The sequence below is a fragment of the Acanthochromis polyacanthus genome, chromosome 13 (genome assembly GCF_021347895.1).
Source record: "Acanthochromis polyacanthus isolate Apoly-LR-REF ecotype Palm Island chromosome 13, KAUST_Apoly_ChrSc, whole genome shotgun sequence".
NCBI classification, from domain to species: Eukaryota; Metazoa; Chordata; class Actinopteri; family Pomacentridae; genus Acanthochromis; species Acanthochromis polyacanthus.
This window is the reverse complement of record NC_067125.1, coordinates 293,119-320,235: the sequence shown is the minus strand read 5'-3', so window position 1 is coordinate 320,235 and position 27,117 is coordinate 293,119. Positions and strand designations below refer to the sequence as shown.

Sequence of the window (27,117 nt, the reverse complement as noted above, 5' to 3'; positions counted from 1 at the left end):
TCTGTAAATCCAGGGTCCGGTTATAACGCTAACATCCCTGTTTCAGGAGCTTTCAGTGGTGGAAAAGAGCTCAGAGTGCAGCTCCTTATACAGCAAATTGCGTTGTTCTGTGTGATCTGAAACACGTCTCTGTTTTTATTTTTTGTCTTCTCTAATTCAAATCTCACTGAAGTTGTTGGTTTTTAAGTTTCAATAAATAATTTGATGGAATGCCAGATGTGAACTGCTTCCAAGAATGTTTCGAAAGACATTAAATTATACACAAAGTATGTCATATTCTGAACAATTTTGAACTGTGTTGAAGTCAGGTCATTTAAAAGCAAATCTAACTGCTTTTTCTTGTAAGGTATGTCAGTGCAGCTCATCGTTGAAACAAATGTGACTCTCCTGTGTCTGGTTCAGTGTTGAAGAAGCTCCACGTTGATCCACCATCAGTGAAGAAAACACTCTGATCATCTGACTTAACAGTAAACCAGTCGAGTTGGAGTGAAATAGTGATAAATATGAACAACACAAATATGGAGTCGCTTTGAAACGTGTCCAGACCGTTCAAACATTTAGTTTGTTGTTTTTTTTTTGTGCTGAATGAATACAAGTTTCCTCCATCAGTCTGTCATCAACAACCCAACATGACAAAGAGTAAAACTTCTTTTCACAGATTTTTGTAAATTTATTAAACATCAAAATTGAAATACCTCAAAATCACTTTTCACAAAACATCACAAAAGTAAATCTTATTTTTTTTATATTTATTCAAGAAGTATTAAATTCACATTAATACAGCAAGATGTGAAAAACAATGTTACTAAAAGGTACTTTCAGTACACATTTTTAAAAAATGTTTACAATAAATTATATCTTACTGTTGACAATATTTCAATGTCATGCTTAAAACATGAGATCATATTAAACAGTCCAAAAGTTTTTCAAGTGAATCTTTCCTACAATAAACAGTTTTTATATTTTTACAATGATTATTTAATAAGATTATATGTTGTGCTAATAATTATAAATAACATCAAAATGTTAAAAGGCCATTTACATTTTATTTGTAATACACATGAACAGTTTTAAATGTATTTTAACAATAAACAAAGGAAATATTACATTTTACAATGTTTATCTTACAGGTTCTTGTGTTAGAATAAACAATAACAGTTTTAAAGTTTTTATATTAAAGTAAGTAAGTTATTGATGTCAGTTTTTTTCTTTTACATTTTAATTAACCCTCCTGTTGTCCTCATTTACAGGCACCAAAAAATATTGTTTCCTTCTCTGGAAAAAAAATCCAAAAATTCAGCAAAAAAATTCCCCAAATTTCTGAAAATTTGCAAAATCTTCAGGAAGAAAATTCCATTATTCCTTAAAAGTGTCCTTTAAAAGTTTATTTTTAAAACTAAATCCCCACATTTGTGGGATGATGAGTAAAAATCTTCCAAAAAAATCAGAAAAATATCTGAAGTGATGACATATATATCAGTAACACTACTAATATTGTCTTTAAGAACATTCACATAAAATCAACCAAAACTGGATTTTGGTTGATTTTGTTGTGAATGGTCTTAAGAAACATTTTAACATTTCATTTTTCCACCAAAAAATGTTCAAAGATTTCCCAAAAATGTTGAAAATGTGGACATCAGAAGTGTCACTGTGAAAATATATATATTTTTCCACATTTTCAAACTTTAAAACGGGTCAACTTTGACCTGCAGGACAACAGGAGGGTTAAACTAGCAAATCTAACTTTTGACAATGTTTATCTCCAAAGTTCTCATCTTACGTTGGATCATAACAAAGATATTCAAAAGGTTTTACATTAAACATTAACAAAGCAGTAAACATCTTCTCTGTCTGGCTGTCAGAGCTCAGAGACAAACAGGTGGCAGCTTCCTCTGTCTTCATTTGATGCTTTGTGAGGAGCTTCCTAAACCCACCGGCACAGAACCAGCACATGATGGAAACTAGTTCTGTGCAGGCAGAGTCAGGACGCCCCTCAGCGGCTGGAGACGTTGCTGTTGGAGGCAGGGGCGTCTGAATTGGAGCGCTGACCTGGCAAACAGAAAAACAGGACCCAAAAATCAAACTTTGACTCGTTCCTGGCTGCTGAACTGTTGAATTATAATTATCAGTGCTTCTTAACAGACATGGAGCCATAAATAAATGTACAGTAGGTGTGGAACGGTTCTAAGCTCAATCAGTTCACATCAACATACAGAAAGTTTACTTTAGCTCATCACCACTTCATGTCCCTGTTGGTGCTTTTGTCGTCTTTGTGAGGACTCACTTAGTCAGCTGACTGAAAACGCTCCTCCAACCCTCCAGTGGGTTCCTGGTCGTCCATCCTTCTGGTCTGGTCCGTCCGGTCCTCTCTGCCCACCATCCAGGAGTTCCCTGAACGGAACTCCTGGATGATGGATGAAGAAACAAAACATAAAGTTCTACAGTCAGTAAAATGCTTCAATTATAAATTATCATGAAGAGATATTAAGTCCTGAGAAACTGATGAAGTAATAACTTACCTTTTTCGGAGGAAGAAAGAAACAAAGTTAGTATCATGGATAATAGTTAAATATTGAAAAATGTGCAGTTGGAATTTTGCTTACCTCTGATAGAGAGAAGAAGAAACACACCTGTATTTGTCAGGTGCTCATACCTACCACCTCCCACATTGTCTGATGACGCTAAGACATGTGAAGGAGGATTTTTACTATTTGCAGGGATCTTGATGTTTTTTGATCCGTGCAGTAAGAAGTGGGAGCTGCCTGTCAGCTGGAACTTCTCCGATCAGAGCTTCCACCAGTTTCAGGACTAATCGGAGTCGCTATCATCTGGACTCCGAAAAGGCCTGAACCAGCTTCCACCCGTCACAGAGAAGCCCGGGCTTGATGTGGAGGGACCCGACGCACTGTGGTCTGTGGACGAAGAGGATGGTCCAGGCTGCGCGTCGTCCTCTTCGCTGACCCGCTGCCTCTTCGTACTTACCTGGGCCTCCACATCGCACTCCTCCCGGATCCTCTTGAGGAAGGAGCTGATGTGGACGGCAAGGTCCTCTGGGGGAGCAGCGGGAGCAGCGATGACCGGAGCACCAGCAGGAGGGGGGAGACGCTGGACAAGGGGGAGCGGGGTCGGCCGTCCTCTTCTTCGCCGTCCTCCAGGTCTTCTTCGTCCTCGTCCAGGCTGTCGTAGCCGGAGTCTTCGCTGGTGCTCCAGTCGGACCAGGCGTCGGAGTCTTCCGTCTCGGGGTCTTCCTCTTCAGAGTCTTCTTCCTCTGGGTCTTCTTCCTCTCGGTCTTCTCCCTCTGGGTCTTCTTCTTCCTCGTATGGAGCCAGAACATCGTAGAAGATGGGAGCGTCGTCGTCATCAAAGATCCAGATGGTCTCCAGGAATCCGACGGCAGGGGGATGCTCCACGGCGTAGTCCACAGACCCTGAGAGGAAACAAGGTCATCACATGTTAGTACTTCTAACATCATTAGATATCAGGACAAAATCATCTGCAGTCACAACTAAAGTTAATAACAGTTCACTATAACCATCCAACAACGGTGTCAACGCCACAAACACTAAATCAGTAATTCTGCAGTCTGTTCTTTCATGTGAGACTTTATGAAAACAATTATTTACTCTACTTTGGTCACTTGGAAAAACTTAAGTCTTGACAATTCAGATGACGAGTTTGTTCACATTCATAGTGATTTAGTAATTAGAAATGTGTAAATGATGTGCTGTAATGCAACACAACACAGCTGAACATGACACACCACAATATAGCACAACACAACACAGGAAACCATTACACTACACAGGATTACACAACAAAACACAACAGAGACCCACACAACCCACCATCATACAGTTTACCACAAAACAAAGTAATATGACACAACATGGCACAACATAGCAAAACACAACTCAGAACAACACAATAAAACACAGGATAACACAAATATACACAATATAATTTAATACTACACAGCACAATATAACACAACACAACAAAAGACGGCACTTTACCTCTCTGATCATTAATGTTACAACCAAAACACGGCAACAGGCAACAATGAAGTCACATTTTATGACTAATTATTGTGACTGTCGCTGGTTCAGGTCATCATCACACATTTATGAAATCCTAAATAAACTGAATGTTTTCCACTAAGTGAACTTTTCTCCTCAAACACAGCAGCATCCTTTCTCCTGGACTGTTTTAAGTGTCCTCACTCAGATAAGCAGCATGTTAACTGCACCTGTATTAGTCTGTGTGCATCAGATAATCAGTCACATCAGCAGTAGAAAGCAAAGTAAATCACTGTGTTCTTTCTTAACCGACAGAATAAACCAACCAGCAACAGAGATCCTTTACAAATAAAACAACATGAGCAAAAAAATATGAAACTAGCAGATTAGAACAATTTAATCACCAAATCTATGAGTTTAAATCATAGTGACTGAATGGAGACGGTGGTACACCTGCAGCCTCATTCAAGTGGTAAAAGAATCATTTTGTCATTCTTATGAGATTCAACAAATACAAACTGTGTGATGAATAAAATAACAGTTCACGTTAAAGGTCCATAAACAGTCAGACACAAAGTTTAGGTTGAGCAGAGTGAAAATGTGATTTTTAAAGCGACTCAGAGCAACACAGAGGAGAGGCCTGCTGCATTCTGAAGACTCCATCGTCTCCATGGATACAGCAAAAACACATTTCTGGCATTTTATCATTTCTGCCCCAGTTGGCATCATTTGTTTTAGTTTTCAAAAAAATTCATGGAAAATTTGATCAATTTGATGCCTTTAAATGAAAATTACAGAGTTTCCAAATCACTACGCCAATGATTAATAAATTAGATTAACCCTCTCCTGAGAGAAGTTTTACATTTTATGCTTCAAATAATCATTTTAAAAATCAATAACTGTTAATCACTAAATCTGTGTTTTTATCAACAGTTACAATTTAGAAAGTCACACTGGTTTCTACACTGACACAGCTGTAAGGATTTCAGACAGATAAATGACATAATTCCATCAATTAAAAGCTACATTATTAATAATCTATTCATAATATTACCAGTAGCGTCGCGGTGCACCTCCACGGCAACTCCCACGTATCCCTCGACGTCCATCAGTGTGAGGTCCATCTCCAGGTCTTCAGGGATCCAAAGGTGATTCAAGGATCCACCAAGAGTCGTTTCTATAAACGTCTTCTTATCTGGACTTCTTTGGCCGAAGGTTTCCTCTTCAGGTCTTCGGTTTCCAAAAGTGTCCTCTTCAGGTCTTCTCTTTCAGAGTCTGAGAGTGTCCTCTTCAGGTCTCCAAAAGTGTCTTCTTCTTCAAGTCTTCGCTTTCCAAAAGTTTTGCTTTCCAACTATTCTCTTTCTGCAGCTGATCTTTGAACAGGTCAATCCAAGTCCAAGAGCAGGTGAAAAAGGGAAATTTCAGAAGGTTTCAGCCTTTATATAGGCTCCCTGGGTGCATCAAAAAATGCCAGAATTGTTTTTGTTCGGTGCACCATGGAGACGATGGAATCATCCAATACAGAAGTTCTCTGTCACATAAATTCTGGTCACCTGCCAGAATGAAGACGAGAAGTCACTCTTGTCATCAACCTTCTTCCAGCTGACTTCACATTTGTTCACATGTTCTCTGTTGCAATTTGACAAAGCAGCTGCTTGAAGACTGATTTTGTTTTGACCCCTGGATCTGACATCCCAGAACCAAACACCACAGAGCTCCACAGGGACTCATTGTTTGTAAAATCAGTAAAAGTGATACATCTATCAGAGAAATGTCTGACATATCAGAGGGACTGGTGTAAAGTATCTGAGTAAATGTACCCAATTACTTTACTTAAATGCAGTTTAAGTGGTTTAGACTTGAATATTTTAACTAGGGCTGGGTCTTTAACTCGTTAATTTCATTTAAGTAACTACAGCACATTTAATCGCACCGTTCTCAGTTCCCTAATTTGTGGCACACCAGTAACACTGATGAACACTCCAGCCCAGTAGGGGGTAGTAATGAACCTAAAGTGTGTCTGCAGCATACGGTCTATGGTCTGCAGTGAAGAAGATACACAGGAGTGATGTCAGCGCATAAGAAGTTTTGGTAAACAGTGAAGGAAAATGAGACTCATTGAGCTTGTTGGGAGAAAAGTTTTCTTATAAAAATCTTCCTGATGTCAGACAGATGAAAAATGCAGATAAATAGAAATGAACAAACATTTTTCTTTTTGGGATTATTTTTTTCATTGATGTCTTTTGTAATTGTGGGAACATTTTATTGCATCAACATAATATTTCAAATGATAATTATTATGCATGTGTCCCACAACAACCCTGTTAGCAGAACCTTTTTCAGGTGGTAGAAGAAAACCGTGAATCACGTGATACACTGGAATTAACATCATCAAACAGATTTCCTAAAGAATGTGTAGAGCAAAGCTGTGGCCTCCCTTCTATTTTTCATGTTTCCATCACATTGGCAGCCATGATTGAATGTCTCACTCTACCTCATATCATCAGGATCAGACTAATTGTTTTACTTTTTTCCATCAGTCAGTTTGTCCTCTTGGTCAGCAGTAACAGCGAGCTAAATATCTAGCTTCTACTGCTGAGAAAAAAGCTAACATTAGCATGGATTAGCAACCCTACTACTGTGATTAGAGTAGGGTTAGCAAACAACACATAAAACATGGAATAAAAATGGTTCCATTGATGTGTAACCTGAGCTAATCAAGCCTTCCATAGTTTATGACCTATTATGATGAATATGTAGTAGAAAATTGTAAAACAGAAGGTTAATTTTTTAAAAATTTTGAAGCCCAAAAGTCCTTCAGGCCTGGAATGACCCAATGGCTTTGCTATAAATTGAACTTTTTGCTTCTCCATTTTCAGTTTCTGACCTTTTTTTAATCTATCATGGTTGTTTCACGTGTACTTTACTCTTCATGTATGTTAATGGGATGGACAAAATAATGCAGTCCAGCACAGCACTACCACCAACTAAATACTCAATAAGCAACATAAAGTTGATCATCTTTTTTGCCAAAGTCAACAAAAAATGTTGCAGTTTCAAATAAGTAGAACTTCTTGCCCTGTTTTTTTATTGGGTTGTATTAGATAGCCAAATAAAGAGGCCAGTGAGCGTAAAAACAGGAACAGACCACAATGACAATGATCCGTTAAAGTCATAAGTTAATCTGTCATGTTGAGATAACTGCATAAATATTCCAGAGCCACGCTAGAGGCTCCACGACGCTGCATTGTGAGCTAAATGCTAACATCCTCACAATTTGCAAAAGTTTGGCTACCACATGTTCCACCACCTCAAATTTAGCATGTTAGCATTTGCTACTTAGCACAAAACATTCAGTCCAGCTGAAAGGATGTTTGTATAACATAAAACTAAATTTAAAAATACTACGGCATCACTGCAGCGATTAGAATTTATCCTGAAGGAGATCAACACCGATCAGCCACATCATTAAAACCCATTGACAAAGTGTGCAACGTTTATTTTTTTCCATAACAACATAATGTTCTGCTAGGAAACCTTGAGTCCTGGTATTTATCTGGAAGCTATTCTGACATGTACCACTGATCACTGTTCAAAAGTTTGGGGTCACTTAGAAATGTCCTTATTTTTGAAAGAAAAGCAGTTTTTTCAATGAAGATAACATCAAATGAATGATAAATCCAGTGTAGACATTGTTAATGTGGTAAATGACTATTCTAGCTGGAAACGGCTGATTTTTAATGGAATATCTCCATAGGGGTACAGAGGAACATTTCCAGCAACCATCACTCCTGTGTTCTAATGCTACATTGTGTTAGCTAATGGTGTTGAAAGGCTCATTGATGATTAGAAAACCCTTGTGGAATTATGTTAGCACATAAATAAAACATGAATAAAAGCGTTGAATAAATCGTGAAATCGTCTGGATGACCTCAAACTTTTGAACAGTAGTGTACATAAACTTTGCTCCAGACCAAGAACCCTCCTTGTGGGTAACAACAGACCCCATTCAGACAACATACCCAGCTACACCTCAAAAACCACCTAAGAACAGCTCGAGGAGCATGACCAAGAGCTCAAGGCACTGACGCAGCCTCAACACTCCCTAAATCCCAATCCAGTGGATCATCGATGGGTCCAATCCATCGAGGCCGAAGACAAACGCTGTAAGCCACTTGACCAAAAAGATCTGCTAGCTTCCTGATGCCACCAGAGATCCTGTATCTTTGCCCCGACATGTCAGAATGAAGAATAAATGTTATTTCGGTGGTTTTCATGTTATGGCTCGTCAATACAAATGCGTGTGCAAAAGTTTCATGGCTATCTGTTCAATATTTGTCATAATGTTTCACCATAAGGCGACCCGATGACCCATGTCTTTTAGGGTTCATAATCAGAAGTTTTAATTCCCAGCCAGTACAGATCTTCTCTTTCCCCACAGCTTCCATTTGTTTTTCCTCTAACTGTCCACTAAAGGCCAAAAAAAAAGACATTTTAATACAAATTTCAACCACTCTGGAGGAAATGTGAGCAGATAATGGAACTCCTTCGGGTGCTATTTGTAGTAAATTTCATGACAATTGTTGAGATATAGATGACTGAAAATACGACCGCTGTTTGTTTAAATCTGAGCAGCTTCTGCACAAAGTGACCACAGACGACTCTCATCCACCCCCCCTTCATTAAATGCCTCACAGTAACACTGACAGTAACGCATGGCTTATAAAAGTACAGTACAGTGATTAATATGGCGTGTTTCGACTTCGACACGTGGAGGTCGGTGCGGCGTCCTCAGCCGATCCCTGCTGAACGTGCGGCTTCGACGTAACAGTGACGAGACGCTTGCAGAAGCCCAGAGTGTCCAACTGTGGATGAGATCTTAAATACGAGAGGAGTCCGATCTGCCGTCAGTACTGGAAGGAGATGACGGAGTTCACTTTGTAGACGTGATACGAGCGATTCCAGAAGACTCGGGTGAAGTAGTTCGTGTACGGAGAGTAGTTCATCTTTATCTCGTGGCAAAAACGTCCGTGCTTGGAGAACGAGTAGATCTCTCCTTTATCGTAGACCACCTGGAAAAGACAAAAGACGCCCACGATCAATGAAACATTGGTGGAGCTTTCTGAGGATTCGGCTTCATCGATACTACACAGAGTAGTCAGACAACAAAATGCCGTTTATAATCTAATCAGCAACGCAAAGGCGGCAGTAAAGTGTGTAATATGTAATGTTCATAATCAATGTAATGAGCTGTGTCAAAGTTCAAGATTTTTATTTACTTCACAAAATAGACGGTCTAGGCACAGAGGAAATCTTGTGCAGGGCCTCTTGGAGTTGAAAAATAAAAAAAACACCAATCAAAATAGGAAGTACAAAACAAAACATTTTACAAGTGATAAAAGATAAAATACAAAAAGATGACAAGTAATTCATATTATACAAAATTTGAATGCAGGACTTAGTAGTGGAGTATTTCTAGGGTGGTATAAAAACTTCTACTTGAATAAGAGTTTGATTCCTTCTCCTAATGGTTCTCTGACTTTAACTACTAGAAAAAGTGTCTTCAATGATCAAATCCAGTCTTGATTTAGTAAAATCTACTGAAGTAAAACAGTTAATTCCGACACCATCAGTCTCATCCTTTATGGGATCGTACAGACTCTGTAATTAAAACATTTAAGATCATTTGAGCTTCATTACCTCTAAGATGAAGTCCACGATCCGTTTACTAGGCTTGAGGAGCAGCTGCTGGAAACGAATGCTGAGGATTTCTCCTTCCAGAGCGTCTCTCACGGCGTTACAGACACAAAGTTGATGACAAACTTCATCCAGACCGGACTCCCTACACAGACACACATCACAGTGTACAGTTATATACAATTATTACACAATACAGTGCACAGGATGTTATATATTAGTTTCTAACAAAGCCATTTACTGCTTAGTGCAAAATATGAATTTCAAACTCAGAAGTCTGCAGTTACATGCATGAGGCTCAGTTTATTCATCAAATAAGAGCTAAACATGGAGAGACTTATGTTTGCAGAATGATATAAAGACTTCTAACAGGAGTTTGTGTGGAGAGACAGAAGGAACACTGGAGGATATTACTGGAAACTAAATAAAAGGTTCATCTCTGAGCAAATTAGTACACATTTATCAAATCAAATGTACTTGTAGAACATATTTAAAACACTCTCAGTGCTGCAAATGTCATCAGTCAGACAGCAACAAAAAAATGTGCAATAGGAAGACGACATGAAAAACCAGAAAAGCCCTCAGAGCGCAGTACTAGCCAAGGCTCTTCATTCCCTCATATGGCATGGTTACAAATGCAGCATTTGTTAGTTATTGATGATCAGAAATCACTGCATCATAGAATGTGGACATTTAATCTACACTAAAGTTTGGAGACACCTTCTCATTCAATGATTTGAACTGAATTATTTTATACTTTGTAGATTAATACTGAAGACATCAAAACTATGAAAGAAAACAGATGAAAATATGTTGTAAATAAATAAGTGTAAACATTCAGTATTCATCTACAATGTAGGAAATTATACAAATAAACAAAAAGCATTGAATGAGAGGGTGTGTTCAAACTTCTGACTGGTAGTGTAGATGTACCCACAAACTAAATGACCTTGCTCTGAGCACAGACGTGTGTTCTGCATGTGTACGTTATGTACGGATACGGAATCACGTGATCTAAATATGTAGCGGGCGGCGGGAATTAATGGGACTCAGAAACACCCCCACAATTTAATCAGTTGTTCTTTGTATCATTTCTGATGGATACGTCCTGATAAGTCCTCAGTGGTGGATTTGTAGTAGAATCACAATCACGTGATCATCAGCAGGCAGCTGACGTAGTGTTCACTGGTTGTCATGGTTACAGTGACGCCGTGCCGCTATCTGGCAATGATACAAAAATATTTAACAAATCTGTGGATCCAGACTATAAGCTGCATCACTGATAAAATTGGTCCTTGTGTCATTTCTGACCTTCCCTGAAAATTTCATCCAAATTCATGAGTCTGTTTTTGAGTAATGTTGCTGACAGACAGACAGATGGACGGACAAACGTACACTAATCATCGTAACTCCACTATCTTCCTTGGCGGAGTAATTATAAAATCTGAAAATTTTATGAAAGAAAACAAAACTACAAAATACTAAAACAAGGCAAAACAAGATCGCAACTTGTAAGATCAAATTCTAGGATAAAATAAATATAAAATACTTCAATTTAAGAACATTAAAAACTACCAAAAGCCATTGAAAACATGCATGTCTTGAGATTTGTCCTACAAATGTCAGTGGAGGGGGAACTTTTAAATTGCACGAGGAAGATTGTTCCAGTTTAAAGCTCTGAAGAAACAAGCAGTGCACGGCTTTCTGAACAACATAAACAGACTTTTCTAAGTCTACAGTCTGACTGCAGTGTGTGAACAGGTTTGAATGTTTTTGTGGCCTCACCCCTGCTGGACTTTGTACAAGAACTCTCTGAGAACCGAGCGTCTGAAGTGGTTCGGTAAACTGCGGGACACGTTGTCTTTGATGAAGGCTTCCATGACGGCCTGGAAGAGAGACGAGGAGGAATTTATGAACAAGTTCTGCACTTTACTGCCAAACACCTCACATAAGCCAAAACCTTTTGGGGATTTCCATCTAAAGTCATCACGTTCCTTCTGCTCGACCGTCTCCGATTTGATTCCAGCTTTATCATGAACCATCTGTAAAATTGATATTCCGTTTCATTTATTTATTTATTTCAAACATGTAATGAATAACATTCAATTAATGTATCACAAAAAACCATTAATAGTCCATCATGCTATAACGAGTAAGAGGAGAAAACAAACTTCAACATGTTCCAAAGGGAGATCAAAACTACTGTGATAGTGATAATTAAGTTCATCTTCACTGTACCTTCCAAAGATTTTTTGTTTGTATTTATATTTAAACTGGCTGATGTTTGAACATTGTTTCAGATCCGTCTCAAGTTTCTTCCAGAGCCGTACCTCATTTGTTGTAGGGCTAAAACTTTTCATCGTTGTTCTATGTTTTGGTATCCTGAAACTGAATTCTTCTCTTAATATATAACCACCAACACATTCCTGAAATGTGCTCTGTGAAAAAAAAAAGAAGAGATAGGAGACAGGATGTGGATGGAAAATGCCGGACTCAATATTTTGACTATTTTTATGTTTTATTTTATTTTTTTTGGATTGTTTGTAATACTGTAATTATTATTACATATTGAATACTATATTGTTGCTGACTTCTCAAACCACCTGCAGTTATAATACAACTACTGCTGATGCCACCACTGCTACTATATTACTACCACACTGTCCTACTTTGCTTTTGATCTTTTTGTTTGTTTGTTTGTTTACGGTTTGATATAATTGTTATTGTTTTTGTTGTTGTTGTTACTACTACTGCTATTGCTGCTGCTGCTGCTAATTTTATTGTCATTACGACCACCACTATTGCTATTATTCTCTCTATTGCTGTTATTATTATTACTGGTATTATCACTATTATTATTATTATTACCATATTATACTAGTATGATTATTATTGTAGTTACTCGATTATATACCACTGTAGTTACTATATTATATGCTATTGTTATTGTCCCCTCCCTATCTGCTGATGACCATTACCCATGTAATGACCTCTATTGTTGTTGTTTTCATATTGTTACAATTTATACTATTTCATTTATCATTTATTATTATTATTATTGAGTTTTTTTCTTTTCCTTTTTTACTATTATTTATTTATTTATTCTCTTCTGTTTCAACATCCTATGTTTTCACAGCAATATTGGTCCATCTAATTACATTTATCACACACACACACACACACACACACACACACACACACACACACACACACACACACACACACACGATAATACAGTCATACCTCATACATAACAGCCCCAAAACTCCAGCAATCATCTGTCTGAAGCGTTTATAATTCTGTCTTTTGTTTTCTTGTATCTTGCTTCCTGTTTGTCTGTGTACTGTATAAATATAAAATAAATGTGGGGAAAAAAAAAGAAGTTTATTCCAGAGCCGTACCTCATTTGTTGTAGGGCTAAAACTTTTCATCGTTGTTCTATGTTTTGGTATCCTGAAACTGAATTCTTCTCTTAATATATAACCACCAACACATTCCTGAAATGTGCTCTGTAATTGGAATGGTAACAGTTTTTTCAAATACTTTCCAGATGTGTACGTTTGTAATTATCTGTCAGACCACTTTTAGGAGATTTGTGCCTACAAAGCTTTATCTGAGCAAGATTTTGGTACCAGAATTTCCTTCAGGATTAAAAAAAATGATGTCCCATCTTATCTCAGAGACAGGTCTTTTTTTTTAAAAGCTTACATTTCTACAAATCAGGGTTTAAAAATCAAAAGTATTTTTTTAAAAACTCCACACCTCTTGTGTACTTTTATTGGTTTTGTGGAAACAGCTCATCAGAACGTGAAATTATCTTTCTTTTCCTCTGTGGTGACCAGGTAGATCACATTTTAAAGCATTTTATAGGTTTAGTTTTGTATTATTGTGACATACAGCTACACGTGGATCAGAAAATATCACTAATTGACTTCTGCATTATCAGTGTATTTGTTAATGTGTGCACAACATTGTCAGCGTAACGCACGATATATTTCAGGTGCAATATTTCATTAGTATGTGTGATAATATTAATTACATCAGTATAGCTGCAGGCAATACTTTTTACTGTTCTAGTATTCTTTTAGTTTACTCATTTATTTCAGTAATGTATCATACTTCTTTTTAGGTGCTGCATTTCTCATGTTGCATCACTCGATTTTATCAGCGATATCTGCCACAAGAATTCCCTTCAGGATTAATAAAGTTTAGCTTTTCTCAGAGATGGGAGCTTCAACATTTTTCCATAAATCAATTCATTATTAATCAGATATAGTTTGATCTACTTGTCCAATATTGGAGAAATAACAGTGAAGAATTCTGGCTTTTATCTTTAATAGTTCCTGAGATATTGTTGTTCAAACAGCCGCAAATTTCAATGTGAGAAAACCTGCTAAAAGTGGGTCAACAGCCAGTTTATAAAAAATTATATCTCAGAAAGTATATGATATATCAAGCTAAAATGTTACGTATATCTTCATAAACATCCATATTTTATGCCATAAAAACATCAGGCATGTCAGAGCTGGCAGAGCAGCAATAGTTTCTATATTTTGGTTTCATCGTCGTCCCGTTTTCGCTCTGACCTGGTGGTTGTGGGCTTGGATCAGGCTGTTGATCTGGTCGTAGGGGGTCGTCTGGGGGTCGCAGGGGTCACAGTCTCCGGTCAGAGCTCTGCAGGCGTTCCAGTAACCGGCCAGACGCTTCTCGTCCAGGTGGACGTGGACGGTCGAGTCCAGCTGAAAGACAAACGAATCACTCAAAGGTCAGAACTGCAACTCAAAGTCAGTAGTTTCGGGTTTTCTTATGGTTGAAATCGAGTCTAACGACCTTCTTCAAGAGCTCCTTGGTCTGTCTGAAGTGATCTCTGGCCTTCTCATAGGTTGGCTGGTCGGTGCAGCCTTGTTGGAAGAAAATACCTCCCAGATCATAATGCACCTGAAACACAGAATACAGCTTTAGAGTAAAAACATCTTTCTGAAGCACAAACCACTGCATCCAGGATGATCTAATCCTCAGAAAGACAACCGTGAGTGCTCCACCAACCTGACAGCGCAGGTCATCGGCGCTGATTCGAAGCCCGGCTGTGGAGGATTCGGTTTCTCCGTTAGCGGCAGCGTCAGCGGCCAGCAGGTCCAGAGTCCTCAGAGTGTGGACGTAGAAGTCCTTCTTCAGCTGCAGAGCTCCTTCCAGGACGGTGATGGAGTCGGTCGCCTGCTCCTTCAGCTGAGGGAATAATAATAATAATAGAGGAGAAAAAACGGACACAGATCCATGAAACTACTGCTCGAATTTCTTTGAAACTGGAAAAACAATTGGTTACCCTAGGACATATTTGTCTAGAATTCTACTGACAATAAGTCATTACAAAGAAATGGCTATGTCAGGAGCCACCCTCCATAGAGACTGGTTCAATGTGGTGCACGATGTTTTTGTAACGGAGAAATTAACATCTGCACCGAGACTCAGAGCAGAAATGTTTGATAAACGCTGGAACGGCTGGATTGAGTTTATCAGCCCATAGAGACCAGACTAAGTGACGTAAGTTGTACTGCGACTGCCCTGGTTAACGCTTGTTCAGTATGTCTGTTTGTTTGCAAAATTGAAAACAGTTTGTAAAGTACATTTGTAAGATATTGCTTATCTACTGACTTCTTTATGGAAAAAAGAGAATTAAAAAAAAAAGAAATTGGACAAACAGGGATAAACAGACCTTAATTAAAGATGTTTATTGGCGTATGCAAGTATGAAAAGCATGTTCACTCACCACAGTCAGGATGTTTTCTGTCATTTCTTTCTCCTGCTGCACGATATTTAACCTGGATTCAGGCACAAAAGAAGTTTACGCTCACACCTTTTTGCATTTCAACTCAAAATAAAATCTGTCTGGATGTGTATTTTTCATTAATCCGTGCATGTGAGCCGAAACGCTGCCATTTGTACTGACTTTAAGGTAAGCTTATTGGTTCAGTAAATGAATTGAACTTGAAAAGAAAGTAAAGAAGCAGCGTTTACATGTTTATCTGATGAGGTCCTGGTTTGGTTTGTTTCTCTGGAAAGCTGCTCAGCACGATGGTTCTGATGGCCCTTTAAAAAACACAACAAAGACACATTAATCCTGTGCTTGAATGCTCATAAAATAAGTCTTTTAATGGGGCTGAAGAAGGTGTGATTTGACTTTCTACTATAATCTTGACAATGGATGTGTAAGAATGTTAGTGAAAGAATGATTTGATTTAATGAAAGTCCAAAACCTGGGCCACATTTGTGCCAAAACAATACAAAAATTAAATATGAATCTACAATAAAGCATAAATGCAATCCATGTTTTTGAAGAGAAAAAGCCAAATACTCCAAAAAAATAAGAAAAATGATATTAAAATGCTCCAAATGTATCAAACCAATTCCACATATTATCACTGAATTATATTTCTGGAGTCTTTATTCATTGTCCTGCTTGTTCACTTGGGTTGAAAAAAAAGTTATTGTTTCACCTTCAGACAACTTATTTTTTTCCATGCTTGTCTTTACTGAACAATATTAAGCAAAACTTTTCAATCCTTTTGGTTTTTGTTGCTAACAACCACATTTCTGTAATCAAATAGATATTTAAGGTTTCTTCAAGATGCCAACATTAAAATGAATGTTGGAAAATACCATGACAAACTTATACTGGTCAGCTACAACACTAAATATTAAGAGATTCATGTGAGAACTTTCCTCCTTTAATGTACAATCAGAGCTGGTGACTTCCACACGGCGGCAAATAAACACTTGGAGTCAAACTGTTCTGCTAGTTTAGTATTTATCTAATTTAATCTGTCCTCAGTCAGTGTTTCCTCTCCTACCAGCGGTTGTAGATGATCACTGCCATGGCGGTGGTCGGAGGCAGAGTGGACAGATCCAGATCCACATGTTTCACACCTGGAGGCACTTTGCTGACACACAGCAGCTCATTCAGCAGCATGTTCAACACTGGGATGGTCAGTCTGGGGATGAAGAAGCAGGGGAGATAGTTACAGGATTCTACTGATACATTATCTGTCTAACTATGCTGCTTAATGTTTTATCCTTATCCAAGTTTGGTATTTGTGCTTCTTTGTCTGTTATTTTCTTTCTCGGCTACACAGTAAAGGAGGCCTTCACACCTCAGTTTATTCAGAGTTTAAGTAAAAGCTGTGCAGCGACTGTGAAGAACAAGAGTCACCGAGGGACTGAAGGTTGGGCCTGTTTGTCTGATGAGCTAAACAAAAGAATTCACTGAGACTAAATTTAGCCTTTTATGAAAGAAAAACGACCATCAACTCATGATAATGTGCACACATTCATAATCAAAGTAATCACAGTGGTCAAAGAAAAATAAGGCGACCCAGCTCACCGCCTCTCTCTTCCTCAGATAAAGTAAACAGATGAGCATATTATGGAGTTAAAACAGTCTCATAATTCACAAATGCACACAGAAGAATTCACAAATGTAAACTGCAATCCACAAATGCACACAGAAGAATTCACACATGTAAACTGGGATTCACAAATGTAAACTGCAATCCACAAATAAATTAAGAAAGTTCACAAATGTATTTCTGCATTCACAAACTGCTTTTGTGTGTGAATCTTTTTTGAGACTACTCTGCCGTCAGCTCGATCCACAAATGCATTTTTTTCAACACGGAAGTTTCTGTAGCCAATCAGATGTCTCCCTCCTTTCAGCCAATCACAAAAACTCACCCCACGTGGGGGTGGGTGTACTGTTCAGCCAATCATATGAACGTGTCCACACAGCGTTATACTTGACCGTGTCATTGGGCTGAAGAGTGAAGCTGCCCATCGGAGAGACGGTAATCGTGGTATCTCTGCTGGCATCTCCAGAGGCCACTGGAAATGCCGCTGCGGCAGTGGCATCTCGCCCAAACAGTGGCATTTTCCATTGGCGTATAGTGTTTATATAATCGCGTTTGCAGTCTTCGGACATTCTTTAAATTCCTATGCAAATTAGTAGGTGTACCGCCGGCGGTACACTGAAGTTTAACGGGTTAAAAATGCTCGAGTTTGCAGCGCAAACTCCCAGCGCAAACTATATACTCCCAGTCCCGCTTGACTTCTCGCTCAGCTTTTGCCTCCAGCATAAGCCCCGCCCACAAAAAACGTCACAATGTTTGTAAACAAATAAAGGGTCTATTGTCCCCATCAGACGCCATGGTCTCTCCGACGGGCAGCTTCATTCTTCAGCCCAATGACACGGTCAAGTATAACGCTGTGCGGACGCGTTCATATGATTGGCTGAACAGTACACCCACCCCCACGTGGGGTGAGTTTTTGTGATTGGCTGAAAGGAGGGAGACATCTGATTGGCTACAGAAACTTTCGTGTTGAAAAAAATGCATTTGTGGCTCGAGCTGACGGCAGAGTAGTCTCAAAAAAGATTCACACACAAAAGCAGTTTGTGAATGCAGAAATACATTTGTGAACTTTCTTAATTTATTTGTGGATTGCAGTTTACATTTGTGAATTCTTCTGTGTGCATTTGTGAATTATGAGACTGTTCTAACTCCATAGCATATCAGCTTAATTATCCTCACCCATATCCATGAGACCCACTAACCCTCCATTCAATATGATCACAAAACAACAGACAGACCGACAGACAGACAGACAGACAGACAGACAGACAGACAGACAGACGCCGATCGTCACATAACTCTGATGCGTTCCTTGGCAGAGTAACAATCAGTATGCCCCTTAACCTTAGAATAAAGTAACAGCTCACTCATGGCTTCCAGAGGTTAAAATAATTAGTTTCTCTTGAACTGTTCTGCATTTGGTTACTGAGAAACACCCGCAGCCTCATTTCATTCTCAGAGAGCCCCACACACATTACGACCCCACTCACCCTTTCTCCAGTGAATCCAGGTCCCACTTCATGTGTGCGGCGACCTTCAGCGCCAGCAGCTTCAGGGTTCGGTTCCTGCGGTTGTCTGCTGGAGGCTGAACCTGATTCTGCTCGTTCACCGACAGTTTGGACGCCTGCTCCAGGAACTGGGCGATCAGCTGCACCGGAGTCGGGTCTGAGGGAACACATACGCCCCGACAGTTTTAGACGTTAGATTTTGTTACTGATACTTTTTTTTTACTTGTACATAACTTTCAAAAGTAATGCCGAGCTGACCTGCATTTGATTTCTGCAGGTGTTTCTCCAGCAGGCTGCCGTCCAAGAGGAACTCAAACCAGGACGTCTGCAGAGGCGTACTGGGCCGACCGCTGGTCACAGCAGCCACCCGGTCGGCTGCTTCAGCACTCATCCTTCCCTATTGGACAATGACACATATTAGTTAGACAGAAGATCAGCCAGGACCAGAGCCTCTCACAAGTTTAAAGATACTGTTATCAGTCATTAAACTAAAGTATAAAAAGATATACAAAAGAAGAAATAACCGTAAGGACATGAAAAGAAACACTGCAAAGACATGCAAAGCCACTACAAAATGATGCACACACACGACAAAATATGCAAAAATGACCACAATATGAGCCAAAATGATCACAATAGGACTGAAATTGCACACAAAGAGACACCAAACAACTATAAAGAGATGTAAAGTGACCACAATAAGATGTGAAATGACCACAGAGAAACAATACGACCACAATACCACTGAAGTTGACCACAAAGAGGCAAAATTAAGTAAATAAGTAATTATAAGAGAAACAAAATTACCAAGCCACGAAAATTATCACAGAGACACAAACCAATGACAGAGATGAAAAATGAAAACACCATGACACAAAGTGTCTACTACACACGAAATGAACAAAAACATTTAAAATGACAGCAAACATGCAAAATTACCCTCCAAAATCACATTTTTACCATAAAGATAAACTTAATTACCAAGGCTTGTACCACTGCAGGATGTTATATAAAAGGTAATATGTTCATGCACCAACTACTGGTTGTACTTTCACTTAAAAAACATTAAAATTTGCTATTAATAATTCTGCAGCTGCATGTAAAATTTTGAAAGCATGACAATTTCTTGCCATTTAGATGACGATATAATATTTGGTAAGAATCGATACAGTGTTTAGATGCTGAAAACACGGTCGCATTTAATATATTTTCTAAAAGTTTCATGACAAAATTAACTTGATTAAATCATTATTTTTCACGCTCACTTCTAAAAGGTTAAAGTGTCAGATAAGCCAGTTAGCCAAACATCGAGAACTGTCCAGTTCAATGTGACATGAGTAGCTTGAATTTTAAACACGGGTCCTACCAGCTGGGCGGGGACTCACACTTTGACTGAAGGGAGTATATCTGAGTTAGCGGCTGGGGCTGCTGCTGTGATTAAACCGAGCGCATGTCTTCCACCCGCGCTCTGTTGTGTTTGCAGGCAGCGCTGTTCCGGCTAACATTGAAGCTAACTAGCTACAGTTTCCATCCCGAACGGGAACAAATCAACAAGAAGAAGATAAAAATGTTCAAAAAACGCTCTAAAAGCTCAGAGTAAACGCCCGGAGCAGCGACACCGACTGATTCTCACATAATTCATTCTGCGCCTCTCCATCGCTCCTCCATCATTCCGGTTCCACTCTGTCGCCAAGGAGACGCACGAAACGCCATGTCTGCGCATGTCTATGCTGCGTTCAGGTCACATGTTCAAACTGTGATTAATCTCAGCTGAGCGACAAACCCTGTTCATGGCTATCTCTGACTTTTAATTTTCACGGATTCCCCATCTCTCAAGCGAGCAGCGTCTTTAAAAATAAAACCTCAGCGCTAATTAGCAGTAACAGCGTCCATAAAGGTAGTTTCTATGGGCCTTTACACTGTTTTTATGTAAACAGTTCCACTTGTTGTTGAACTAATGCACAAATATAACAAAAATGTGCTAATTTAGGCTAATTAGATGGTGCGGCTATAAGGTTAGCACTGGGGCTGATCACAATTGGAATAAAGCAGTTACTAGGTTTAAAATTATTGCTTTTCCGGTTTCTCGAGATTTGATGGACGCAACACTATCATGGTGGCTGATAGATGCCTGTATTTAATTATAATCTGATAATTAAACAAAGCCACACTACTTAACTGAGGCCGAAGTTATTTTAATTGACAGTTTTCTGCCCAAAATTCAGGAAAACCAAAAATGAAAAGAAATGGCAAACAAAAAAGTTAGGTTCCAGGAATTCATTCTTATATTGCTGTTCTTTGTGTTTATCAAAAGTTGTAAATTTTAGTAAGACCAGTTAAGATAATAATATAAATGTTTAAAAACTTGAAAAAAAATGCTAAAAGTTAAAATGCTTGCATTGGTAGTTTAGAATAACATATTTTGTAATAAAAATAATCATTACAAGATTTTTTTCCTGTTTTAATTAGTTTTTAATTTCTGTCTTTAGTTGGTATGCAAGCAAACATATTTAAAGAAAAAAACATTAAAAGTACTGAAGCAAATTCTTACATTTGATAATGTGGAAACGTAAACAGATTTGCATTTTTGCTTGAATAAAGACATGAACTGACTAATCACTTCAGCTGTATTTGCTTTTACTGCTGGACAATTTCCAGAGCAAACTGCTTCATAAGCTCCTCTTCCTATATCTTAATTTATGGTGGTACAAACAGCACTATATCTCCCTGTAAAGTGTAGCAGAGTTGACGTAGAAAGCAGCATGAAAAGAAAATACTCAGAAACTTAATATTGAAATATGAAACTGAGGATTGGGAGCATCTGATTGGAATAAAAAAAACACATGCAAAGTAGCACCACACAGAGTGTTACATTTAATTCAGTAAAACACCACGTGGCTTTTTGCAGAGGGACAGTTGTTATTTGCATGACAGCACCAGGAGGAATTTATCACCGGATACTGAAGGAAACAGGACTGAGAGTGATGAATAAAGACTCATAAGGCATCTGATGAACAGAATCATAAAACAGAAGCAGCTTCCTTTAGTTTTAAACCTGAACAAGATGCAGCTCAGTTTACAGGATCCCAGATGTTTGCTCTGTCCTGGATCCTGAACTGAGCCGCTCCATTTAAAAGAAACAGAAAAAAGCTGAGAAAATGTAATAAAATAAGAGTGAATCCACAAATATGACTCCCAGCAGCTTCAGATATATTCAGTAGCTGACTTTAGACCTCAGGAGTGACATGCTTTATCTTCTTAAACTTCCCTTCTACAGTTTAGACCTTCAGTGTGGAAGCTGAGCGTAAAAACAGCAGCAACCTTTAAAATAACACGACACATGCCCTGCACGTGTGTGTTGTGACTAAACGACAGCAGGACATGTCAGAAAACAAGAGCGGGTGGTTTCTCACTACTTCTTCAGATTCATTTTAGGTAAACGGTTATCTTGTATGTATTACAACATCATTAATCATATTTATACACACTGCAGTGCTGTTGTGTTTTCATTGTTTCAGTGGAACTTAATCTTATGTGTCTAAATATCGACTATGGCAGGACTAAAGCAGCAACAATTCATCAAAAAAATCCATTAGTTGTCCTGTCATAGCCTTCAATTAATCTGTTTGAGTTGTTTTATAACGAAAAAAAACAGTAAATGTGAATATTCTCTGGTTTCTTGCCTCCTCTGTGACAGTAAACTAAACATCTTTGGGTTTTGGACAAAACAAGACTTTTCATTTTGGAATTTGAGAAACACTAATGGACATTTTTCCGCATTTTGTTGCATTTTAAAGATCAAACAATTCATAAATTAATGCAAAAAAACAATAATTAAAAGATTAATGGACACTAAAATGAATCATTAGATGCAGCCCTATTAAAACTAAACTTACCGGCCACAAATCAAATGCAATTAAATACAGCAGGATCATAACAGAACTGGAGGACATTTTATGTCCCATTCATCAAATTTCAAATAATCCATGTCCAAAATACTAAAACATGCAGTTGTTGTTTAAATGTTCTTGTCCTGAGACCAAATCTTTAAAAAAAAAAATATCGTAGATTGTTTAACAATAAACCAGTCGAGTTGTCGTGAAATAGTGATAAATATGAACAACACAAATATAGAGTCGCTCCACTACTAAGCCCTGCATTCAAATTTTGTATAATATGAATTCCTTGTCATCTTTTTGTATTTTATCTTTTATCACTTGTAAAATGTTTTGTTTTGTACTTCCTATTTCGGTTGGTGTTTCTTTTTTATTTTTCAACTCCAAGAGGCCCTGCACAAGATTTCCTCTGTGCCTAGACCGTCTATTTTGTAAAGTAAATAAAAATCTTGAACTTTGACACAGCTCATTACATTGATTATGAACATTACATATTACAGACTTTATTGCCGCCTTTGCGTTGCTGATTAGATTATAAACGGCATTTTGTTGTCTGACTACTCTGTGTAGTATCGATGAAGCCGAATCCTCAGAAAGCTCCACCAATGTTTCATTGATCACGGGCGTCTTTTGTCTTTTCCAGGTGGTCTACGATAAAGGAGAGATCTACTCGTTCTCCAAGCACGGACGTTTTTGCCACGAGATAAAGATGAACTACTCTCCGTACACGAACTACTTCACCCGAGTCTTCTGGAATCGCTCGTATCACGTCTACAAAGTGAACTCCGTCATCTCCTTCCAGTACTGACGGCAGATCGGACTCCTCTCGTATTTAAGATCTCATCCACAGTTGGACACTCTGGGCTTCTGCAAGCGTCTCGTCACTGTTACGTCGAAGCCGCACGTTCAGCAGGGATCGGCTGAGGACGCCGCACCGACCTCCACGTGTCGAAGTCGAAACACGCCATATTAATCACTGTACTGTACTTTTATAAGCCATGCGTTACTGTCAATGTTACTGTGAGGCATTTAATGAAGGGGGGATGGATGAGAGTCGTCTGTGGTCACTTTGTGCAGAAGCTACTCAGATTTAAACAAACAGCGGTCGTATTTTCAGTCATCTATATCTCAACAATTGTCATGAAATTTACTACAAATAGCACCCTGTTAGAGTTGAATTTGTAAATACATTTATCATAATCAAGCCTTAGAGCATTAACTGTGTGTGCATAGTATTTTACATGACTATTTTGTCAGAATACCACTCACTCACTTCCATCTGCACACATCTCTCCCTCTCTCTCTCTCCCTAGTCTCCACATCCCAGTATATTTCCACTCTTTCAGCTTAGCACACCCCCTTGTGTAACTCGAGCTATTTCTTATCTTATGCTATGTTTTCATTCCTGCTTGTGTATAAAATAAACTTCGTATGGGAGCAGTCTTTGTAGCTCGCACGAATGTGTCTTGTTACACTGTGCTGTGTTACCCTTGCAAGTAAAATTACAGTCTCCGTGTTTTTCTGATTTGGTGAATATCTTCTTATGTGGGAGCTCTCAGCGGAGCTTCTCTCTGACACACCCGAAGGAGTTCCATTATCTGCTCACATTTCCTCCACAGTGGTTGACATGTGTATTAAAATGTCTTTTTTTTTTGGCCTTTAGTGGACCGTTAGAGGAAAAACAAATGGAAGCTGTGGGGAAAGAGATGATCTGTACTGGCTGAGAATTAAAACTTCTGATTAGGAACCCTAAAAGACATGGGTCATCGGGTCGCCTTATGGTGAAACATTATGACAAATATTGAACAGATAGTCATGAAATTTTTGCACACGCATTTGCATTGACGAGCCATAACATTAAAACCACCGAAATAACATTTATTCTTCATTCTGACATGTCGGGGCAAAGATACAGGATCTCTGGTGGCATCAGGAAGCTAGCAGATCTTTTTGGTCAAGTGGCTTACAGCGTTTGGCTTCGGCCTCGATGGACCCATCGATGATCCACTGGATTGGGATTTAGGGAGTGTTGAGGCTGCGTCAGTGCCTTGAGCTCTTGGTCATGTTCCTCGAGCTGTTCTTAGGTGGTTTTTGAGGTGTAGCGGGGCATGTTGTCTGAATGGGGTCTGTTGTTACCCACAATGAGGGTTCTTGGTCTGGAGCAAAGTTTATGTACACTACTGTTCAAAAGTTTGAGGTCATCCAGACAATTTTACGATTTATTCAATGCTTTTATTCATGTTTTATTTATGTGCTACCATAATTCCACAAGGGTTTTCTAATCATCAATGAGCCTTTCAACACCATTAGCTAACACAATGTAGCATTAGAACACAGGAGTGAAGGTTGCTGGAAATGTTCCTCTGTACCCCTATGGAGATATTCCATTAAAAATCAGCCGTTTCCAGCGAGAACAGTCATTTAACACATTAACAATGTCTACACTGGATTCATCATTTATTTAACGTGAACTTCATGGACAAAAACTGCTTTTCTTTCAAAAATAAGGACATTTCTAAGTGACCCCAAACTTTTGAACAGTGATCAGTGGTACATGTCAGAATGGCTTCCAGATAAATACCAGGACTCAAGGTTTCCTAGCAGAACATTATGTTGTTATGGGAAAAAATAAACGTTGCACACTTTGTCAATGGGTTTTAATGATGTGGCTGATCGGTGTTGATCTCCTTCAGGATAAATTCTAATCGCTGCAGTGATGCCGTAGTATTTTTAAATTTAGTTTTATGTTATACAAACATCCTTTCAGCTGGACTGAATGTTTTGTGCTAAGTAGCAAATGCTAACACGCTAAATTTGAGGTGGTGGAACATGTGGTAGCCAAACTTTTGCAAATTGTGAGGATGTTAGCATTTAGCTCACAATGCAGCGTCGTGGAGCCTCTAGCGTGGCTCTGGAATATTTATGCAGTTATCTCAACATGACAGATTAACTTATGACTTTAACGGATCATTGTCATTGTGGTCTGTTCCTGTTTTTACGCTCACTGGCCTCTTTATTTGGCTATCTAATACAACCCAATAAAAAACAGGGCAAGAAGTTCTACTTATTTGAAACTGCAACATTTTTTGTTGACTTTGGCAAAAAAGATGATTAACTTAATGTTGCTTATTGAGTATTTAGTTGGTGGTAGTGCTGTGCTGGACTGCATTATTTTGTCCATCCCATTAACATACATGAAGAGTAAAGTACACGTGAAACAACCATGATAGATTAAAAAAAGGTCAGAAACTGAAAATGTAGAAGCAAAAAGTTCAATTTATGGCAAAGCCGTTGGGTCATTCCAGGCCTGGAGGACATTTGGGCTTCAAAATTTTTGAAAAATTAACCTTCTCTTTTGCAATTTTCTACTACATATTCATCATAATAGGTCATAAACTATGGAAGGCTTGATTAGCTCAGCTTACACATCAATGGAACCATTTTTATTCCATGTTTTATGTGTTGTTTGCTAACCCTACTCTAATCACAGTAGTAGGGTTGCTAATCCATGCTAATGTTAGCATTTTTTCTCAGCAGTAGAAGCTAGATATTTAGCTCGCTGTTACTGCTGACCAAGAGGACAAACTGACTGATGGAAAAAAGTAAAAACAATGAGTCTGATCCTGATGATATGAGGCAGAGTGAGACATTCAATCATGGCTGCCGATGTGATGAAAACATGAAAAATAGAAGGGAGGCCATAGCTTTGCTCTGCACATTCTTTAGGAAATCTGTATGATGATGTTAATTCCAGTGTTTCATGTGATTCACTGTTTTCTTCTACCACCTGAAAAAGGTTCTGCTAACAGGGTTGTTGTGGGACACATGCATAATAATTATCATTTGAAATATTATGTTGATGCAATAAAATGTTCCCACAATTACAAGAGACATCAATGAAAAAATAATCCCAAAAAAGAAAAATGTTTGTTCATTTCTATTTATCTGCATTTTTCATCTGTCTGACATCAGGAAGATTTTTATAAGAAAACTTTCCTCCCAACAAGCTCAATGAGTCTCATTTTCCTTCACTGTTTACCAAAACTTCTTATGCGCTGACATCACTCCTGTGTATCTTCTTCACTGCAGACCATAGACCGTATGCTGCAGACAGACTTTAGGTTCATTACTACCCCCTATTGGGCTGGAGTGTTCATCAGTGTTACTGGTGTGCCACAAATTAGGGAACTGAGAACGGTGCGATTAAATGTGCTGTAATTACTGAAATGAAATTAACAAGTTAAAACCCAGCCCTAGTTAAAATATTCAAGTCTAAACCACTTAAACTGCATTTAAGTAAAGTAATTGGGTACATTTACTCAGATACTTTACACCAGTCCCTCTGATATGTCAGACATTTCTCTGATAGATGTATCACTTTTACTGATTTTACAAACAATGAGTCCCTGTGGAGCTCTGTGGTGTTTGGTTCTGGGATGTCAGATCCAGGGGTCAAAACAAAATCAGTCTTCAAGCAGCTGCTTTGTAAAATTGCAACAGAGAACATGTGAATAAATGTGAAGTCAGCTGGAAGAAGGTTGATGACAAGAGTGACTTCTCGTCTTCATTCAGGCAGGTGACCGGAATTTATGTGACA

General features: G+C 38.5%; 1 protein-coding gene across 1 annotated transcript; it reads right to left on the bottom strand.

Moving 5' to 3' along the window:
• Positions 1 to 8,397: 8,397 nt before the first annotated feature.
• Positions 8,398 to 20,321, bottom strand: LOC127536810 (integrator complex subunit 8-like). Its single transcript, XM_051958111.1, has 12 exons — positions 20,258 to 20,321; positions 18,883 to 19,021; positions 18,607 to 18,781; positions 16,565 to 16,705; positions 15,732 to 15,803; positions 15,484 to 15,535; positions 14,763 to 14,942; positions 14,547 to 14,654; positions 14,303 to 14,455; positions 11,502 to 11,602; positions 9,720 to 9,861; positions 8,398 to 9,091 (listed from the first exon to the last, which is right to left on the bottom strand). Exons 1-12 carry the CDS (start codon positions 20,279 to 20,281, stop codon positions 8,927 to 8,929), a joined length of 1,452 nt encoding a protein of 483 aa, XP_051814071.1. The 5' UTR covers positions 20,282 to 20,321; the 3' UTR covers positions 8,398 to 8,926.
• Between the last annotated feature and the right edge of the window lie 6,796 nt (positions 20,322 to 27,117).